Source organism: Vespa mandarinia, chromosome 2 (assembly GCF_050613455.1).
Source record: "Vespa mandarinia isolate Hongniang chromosome 2, ASM5061345v1, whole genome shotgun sequence".
Taxonomy (NCBI): domain Eukaryota; kingdom Metazoa; phylum Arthropoda; class Insecta; order Hymenoptera; family Vespidae; genus Vespa; species Vespa mandarinia.
This window is the reverse complement of record NC_140811.1, coordinates 2577501-2584988: the sequence shown is the minus strand read 5'-3', so window position 1 is coordinate 2584988 and position 7488 is coordinate 2577501. Positions and strand designations below refer to the sequence as shown.

Here is a 7488-nt window from a genome sequence, read left to right as displayed (position 1 = left end):
ATTGATTAATATTTTATTTGGCGCCTTAAAAAATGCGCGAAATTTAAAACGATCATATTTTATTTTCATAACATATTCCATTCTTAATATGAATTTAATAAATTCATTAATGATATCTATTTATAATTGATACGAAACAAAATACTATTTGATTAGATATTAATAATAATTTCGTATATTTTATTATATTTAATATTTGATGTAATTTTCTTTCTTTTTTCTTTTTTAGAAAATTTTATTCTTTTCAAAGGTTCATTAGTTCCTATTTCTGACGCATTGGCGCTGGCAGCATTGATCATTCGATACATGAATTGATTGTGGTTGGGTTATTTCGTGAATTATTCTATATTATTTCCTGATATATATTTACGAAAATGTCGTTGACAAGGTAAATTTATAATATAAAATAATAATGTATTAATATTAATTATATAAGTTTTAGAAGAATAGATAGTTACAATTATGCATGATAATGGCGCTTAACCTTATCAAAATTTATATTGATAATAGTTTTAGAAAGATTAATTCAAGGAAGTATTTATTTAAGGTTAATAAATTAATATATTTCTATTTAGTTTATTGCCAACACCCAGTCAAGTTGTTTGGGATAGGGAAGATGAAGCTCGTGAACAAAAATTACGTCAAAGACCAGTCTCTGCCTTGGTTAAAGCTGTTATTACAGCACCACCTTATGGACAACGTAAAGGATGGGTTCCACGCAATGCAGAGGTTGAATTATTGTTAATTTTTCTATTTAACAAAATATAGTATTTATATTATTTACATTAAATGAACTTTTTGGATAATTTTTAATAGGATTTTGGAGATGGTGGTTCCTTTCCAGAAATTCATGTCGCTCAATATCCTTTGGGAATGGGAATGAAAGGGAAAGAAACGACTAGCAATGCACTTGCAGTTCAATTAGATGCACAAGGAAAAGTTAAATACGATGTTATAGCTAGACAGGGTCATTCTAAAGATAAAATAGTTTATAGTAAACTCAGTGATTTATTACCATCTGAAATAACAAGCGAGGAAGATCCTACCTTACAACGTCCAGCTGATGAGGAAATCGATGAGATTACAGAAAAAACTAAGAAAGCTTTAGAAAAAATTACTAGATCAAAAATTGCCGCTGCAATGCCTGTCAGATGTGCGGAAAAACAAGCACCAGCTCAGTATATTCGATATACTCCTTCTCAGCAAGGACAATCATTTAATTCAGGCGCCAAACAAAGAGTTATTAGAATGGTAGAAGCTCAGATAGATCCATTGGAGCCACCAAAATTCAAGTAATTATTTATAAATTATATCTTATTTATATTATTAATTACATATACATATATACATATATATTTTTATACAGAATTAATAAAAAAATTCCACGAGGACCTCCTTCTCCTCCAGCACCTGTCATGCATTCTCCAACAAGAAAAGTTACGGTGAAAGAACAGAAGGAATGGAAAATACCGCCTTGTATCAGTAATTGGAAAAATGCTAAGGTATCAAATTGTTCCATAGTATAGAATATTTTAATAATTATTAAAAATAATGATATTTTATATTAGGGTTATACAATTCCTCTCGATAAACGTCTCGCTGCAGATGGTCGTGGACTGCAACAAGTTCATTTGAATGAAAATTTTGCGAAATTGGCAGAGGCATTGTATATTGCTGATAGGAAAGCTCGTGAAGCAGTTGAAATGAGAGCTCAGTTAGAGAAAAAGTTAGCGCAGAAGGAAAAAGAGAAGAAGGAGGATCATTTGAGACAGCTAGCACAAAAGGCTAGAGAAGAACGTGCTGGATTGAAGTCCAGTGCGGCATTAGGTTTGTTCTTTATTTATAGATGAATAAGAAAATTATTATAAATATTTGAAAAAAGAAAAAAAAGAGAAGAAAAAAAAAACAAAAGAAACAAAAACAAAAATACAAATAAGAAATGTTATAAATATTTTTATTATATTTCAATAGGAAATCTATATTATTTTTTGTAATATTACAGATAAAGCCGAAGAATCACGTGAAAGGGATCAGCTAAGACAAGAACGACATAAGGATCGTGCAAGAGATCGAAATTTGGCACGTGCTGCACCAGACAAAAGATCTCGTTTACAACGAGAACGTGAACGTGATATCAGTGAACAAATTGCACTTGGTTTACCAGCGAAAAGCATTCCTACTTCTGGAGAAGCACAATTTGATCAACGTTTGTTTAATACTAGTAAAGGAATGGACAGTGGTTATGGTCACGATGATGAGTACAATGTTTATGATAAACCATGGAAAGATGCAAACTCTATTGCCTCTCATATCTATCGGCCAAGTAAAAATATTGATAAAGATAATTATGGAGATGATTTGGAGAAACTTGTTAAAACAAATAGGTTAATTTATTTCTTTTATATCTTGTGTTTATTTATATTTTATATATTCAATATAATATGTTTCTTTTTTTCTTTTTCTTTTTTTGTAGATTTGTACCGGATAAAGAGTTCAGTGGTACTGATAGATCAACTACACGATCTGGACCAGTACAATTTGAAAAAGATGAGGAAGATCCTTTCGGTTTGGATCAATTCTTGAAACAAGCTAAACATGCTACTAGTTCAACAAGTACAACAACAAAACGTAAAGAGGATCGAGATCAACGTCGTGACGATCGTGATAAACGTAGGAAACATTAATTTTTCTTTTTATTTTGGATTATATAATCATATATTGATAATATACATTATTGCCTGTGTATATACCATATATGTTATATACCATTCAGACAGTTTGGAATGCGTCCGATGGTAGACATTGTTATAATTAAAGCAATAGATAAGTGAAATATTTCATATTAAGTATTTTAATATGTTTATAATTAAGTATATAAAAAAAAAAATATATATATATATATATAAAAAAAATTTTAAATTAATATCACAAATTACAATATATTGCCGCCGTATTTAGAGGCATTTGTGCGTGTGCCTGTACGTGTGTTAACGCGTACACATTAATAAATAAATTCAATACAAATTCATAATATAACGATTGATAATAATGACCATGCTATTTAAAGTCATTAATTATTTCTGAAATATAAATAATAAAAGTGGTATCAGATCAAGGCCGATGTCTTTCAACGAAATGATCTTTCGCAATGCTTCGTAGAATATATACGTCGTATCTTCCTTAAAAATTTAATATAAGTTTAATTATTTTATTATATTTCGTTTATTAATTATTAGCACAATTGTGTAATCTATCATACATTTTTCATAATTAATAAGATTCAACCGTTTCATTATTTGTAATTAATTTACTTCAGGAAATATAATAAATATTGTAATTTTTTAATAATATCATATATTTTAAGTACAATTTATGAACTCTCAGCATTTTTTATTTTTTTTTTTTTATTTTTTTTTATTTTTTTTAGAAAGATGTACTATGTTTAATGTTTATAATTATTTATTATTTTATATTATATTAAGCTTTGATTTTAATTAATGGTTTTAATTAATGGTTTTAATTAATGGTTTATACCAACAATGAATACAGGCATAATTTTAGACCGATCTTGATGAACACAAGGTCTCATTTTAAAGATGAAGGTTTAAGCAAGGACATAGTTTTTTTTTCTTTTTTTTTTCGAATTTTTGTAAAACTTTATTCTTGTTTAAAAAGATTTTGAAAAAAGAATTTGAAATAATAGTAGTAGTGATATTATAAAAGAATAAAATTAACATTGGCCTGTTGATTTTAAATATTCTTTAGATATTATATTTTATACATCATATATTTCATCGGAATTAATATCGAGCTAATGTCAGTTCAAATATGTTAACTATTTTTGTAATTATAATTAGAAACGAAAAAGATGTAAAGTCAGATGCATTGTTTGCCTTTACGCGTAGGTATAATCTACACAAGCTTATACAATAGTAATTTCCTTTTTTGCATTTGTAAGTTTATATTTCATTCATATCTGTCGGTAAGATCGTATACGGTCGCTAACAAAACATGATGAATAATTTAATTTTCTCTATTTATCTACTGTAGGTAAAACAGTTTGGTGCAGTCGAGTAAAAATCCGTAATCTGCATTATCGATTAGAACACGAGTACAGCGACATCTGTTCTCAAAGTACATCGTCTAGAAGACTGACTGTTTATATTATGCTACATTCAGGAGAGGACACTGCTAGATAGGTAATAAAGTTCATCGTTATATTAAATATCCAGGTTGATTTATCGATTTGATAAAAAAGAAAAAAAAAAAGAAAAAAAAATAGAAGAAAAATATAATAGAAATACAATTTAACAAAAATTTCAATTATTCATTCTGATTATATATTTTCATAATGTTTCACACGATATTAAACTCTACGAAACAATATGATAAGATTGAAATTGATATAATTTTGTTGCCTCGTCAAATCTATTTCGTACTTTACATACATATTATGTATGTTTAGCTTTCATTGGTTTTTTTTTTTTTTTTTTTTTTTTTTTTTTTTTATTTAAATAAGAAACAAATTTTTCAAGCTTTTGAAAGCTTTATTAGCGTAATCCTTAGGCGTCGATGATTCTATTATCAAGCGTGTCGGCTGAGATAACGTAATGTATGCGCAGTTCCGTAATAAAAATCGACTTACACGTTAGTTATCCCGAAAGCATACATATATAGACAGGCGTATCTATCGGGTAGCACCCTTTTAGGTGTCGCTAAAAGTTTAATCAAAGTCAGATTAGCAGGGCTCGCTTCTGCGTCGAGGGTGCAGAACCGACTACCCTGCTTTTATTAAACGGGACTTGATTAGGGGGTTGCCAAACGAATCTTTTGGAGTTTGTTTTTAGCTGGTTTTGTACGACATCGCTTTCATTACGTGCCTTTCGCATAATTGACTCGATTATTTACGACGAAACTTTCCTTAATGTTACGACGAATATTTAAGTTTTTGTTTAAATGCCGATCGATATTTTCTTAAAAGAACTTCTTTTTTTTTTTTTAAATTAAACATCATGACAGAATAGAGTATATATATATATATATATATATATATATATATATTTGTTGATACTTTAATAGATAAAATACATGGGAAATATAAATGTAAAAGTTTATTAATTTTATGCCATTTATGCCGTCAATAAAATTATCCGAGGCGAATTTTTCTCTCAAAGTAAAATATAAACATAGAATTTATTACAATAATTTTTTTTTTTTTTTAATATTTTACCAAGCGCAAAACGTAGGTAACATGAAATTTATCATTTTGTTAAAATCTTTCGTTCGTATGTCGATCGTACTTTTTGAAATGAATTTTTTTTTAAGCATAAATAAAAAGAAAAATTACGAACAATATTTTGCACATTTTGATTTTTGATAATATAAAGTAAAAAAAAAAAAAAAAGAAGTATCACATAAATGTTTCATCGTCTCGACAAAAGTATTATTCTAAAGGTTATTTTATATCGCGCAAAGTACTGAGATCAATGTAAATGAAAAATTAAATGGGAGTAGGAAAAAGAGATATAATCTTAATTTTTTTTTTTTTACTTCCTAAAAAGAAAAAAAAGAAGAAAGAAAAGAAAAGAAAAAAGAAAAAAAAAAGAATTGATATTTAGTCTGATAGGGATTTCTCTTTTAAATAGTTAATAGGTACATCGAATTTCGAAGGATAATTTCGAATCGGAAACGCGATAACGACCTCTGCTAAAGACACGATGATTAAGGGACAGCTTGGCGGAGACACGTTTAGGTATCGTCACGGGAGTGGGTGGGAAATGATTCAATCTCCGTGTAATCCCTGTAATCCCAAGGGGTATATCTTCGCGCTCTCATACTCTAACCCTAGGGAAAAGCTACGTTGGCAACACGCCTCTTTGTCGAAATGTTTCTCTCACCCTCTCTCATTCTATCGAATGTCATTTCTTGATATTCCTTGATCATTTTCAATCGTTTCGCTTTATATCTATTTCCCGGATATTCATTTCAATTTATTTATATTAAACGCTTAATGATTTCTATCATTCAAAAGAGTTCATTTATCTCGTCAAAATATTTTCTCGATAAATATTTTCATATATTTTGTATTATTTATTAAATATTTTTTATTATATCGTATACTTATATATTTATATATATATATATATACATATATATATTTATTTATTTATTAATAAATATGAGTACAGGTACATATGATATAATATATTATATATATATATATATATATGTATGTGTGTATAAAATGAATATTGTATAATAATAAAAAAAAAAGAAAAAAAAAGGAAAAAGATAAAAGAAAATTATAGCCAATATTATTAGAAAATATTTTAGAACTTTCGTAGAATATTATTATTCAAATACTGAAATTATGTTAGATTCAAAATGTCAGGATCGTCAGGATCGTCAGGACAAAGTGCAAATGCATTTAGGAAAGAGACGAGTGTCATGAGGGGTTGGCGTAACCGCGCAATAACTACCCTCGCAAATACCAAACGGAATACAACGACGTATCCCTTGACAACGTATTTGTGTATGTATGTATGTATGTGTGTGTGTGTGTGTGTGTGTGTGTGTTTACGCGGTAGGATCACATCACCGAGCACGTTTTCCATCCCCATCTAGCTTAACGCTAATGAATCTGATTTGCATCTGATCCCGAAAACGATCTTCGATTCTCCCTGAGTTAGTTGAATGAATTATTTAAAGACTTATCTCTCTCTCTCTCTCTTTCTCTCTCTCTCTCTCTCTCTCTCTCTCTCTCTCTCTCTCTCTCTCTTTGCATCACCCTCCTTCTCTATTTTTCGGATGATTGATAACATAATATAAAATCATGTGTTTTCAATTTATTAGAACGTAAATTCCTAATGGAACACACAACGGGATAATTTTGAAAAGTTTTATATCCATTAAAGAGATTTATTTTATTTCATTGAACATTTTGAACATTCGTTTGTTCAATTTCACTTTTAATTTGTGTTTAATTTTTTCAACGTCAATCTTGGATTTGGTTTCAATTAAAAATCTTTTTCTTTTTCTTTTTTTTTTTTTTTTTTTTTTTTTTTGAAATAAGATTAAAAAAATATATACATTTGTCAATGTAGAATATTGAAGATTGACAATTTTGTACAGAATTATTTTCTGATCATGAAAGAAAGTATGTTTAACGTTTCAAAAAATATTAATTTATTCCTAATGAATGTATTTCGATCAAGAATCCTTCTTATTTGTATATTTAAGAAGTAATTTTTTAATAATAAAAATAGAAAATTTCTTTGTCACTTTCGCGTGGAATTGTTTTCTAATTTTCAGGGAGAAAAAAAAGGTGAAAAAAGAAAAGAAGAAAAGCTTTACATTTAAAGATCCGACATTAATAATTATTATTCTTTTCAATGAATCTTTTAACGTGAAAAAAGAATTAAGATCATAGGGTACAAATAATATATCGATTGGAAATCAATATGTTATTTTGATAGAATCATTGGATGA

The 7488-nt window shown here is 28.0% G+C and overlaps 1 protein-coding gene across 1 annotated transcript; it reads left to right on the top strand.

Annotated features, from left to right (window-relative positions):
* The first annotated feature begins 270 nt into the window (after positions 1-270).
* Bx42 (Puff-specific protein Bx42) lies at positions 271-3302 on the top strand. The gene is made up of 7 exons (XM_035888377.2): positions 271-388; positions 576-729; positions 817-1292; positions 1367-1502; positions 1569-1827; positions 2003-2384; positions 2474-3302. Exons 1-7 carry the CDS (start codon positions 375-377, stop codon positions 2682-2684), a joined length of 1632 nt encoding a protein of 543 aa, XP_035744270.1. The 5' UTR covers positions 271-374; the 3' UTR covers positions 2685-3302.
* Positions 3303-7488: the final 4186 nt, after the last annotated feature.

Coding starts and splice junctions, on each gene's coding strand:
- Bx42 (XM_035888377.2), top strand. Junction 730..816: donor GGGTTCCACGCAATGCAGAG/GTTGAATTATTG, acceptor AATTTTTAATAG/GATTTTGGAGATGGTGGTTC. Junction 2,385..2,473: donor AAACTTGTTAAAACAAATAG/GTTAATTTATTT, acceptor CTTTTTTTGTAG/ATTTGTACCGGATAAAGAGT.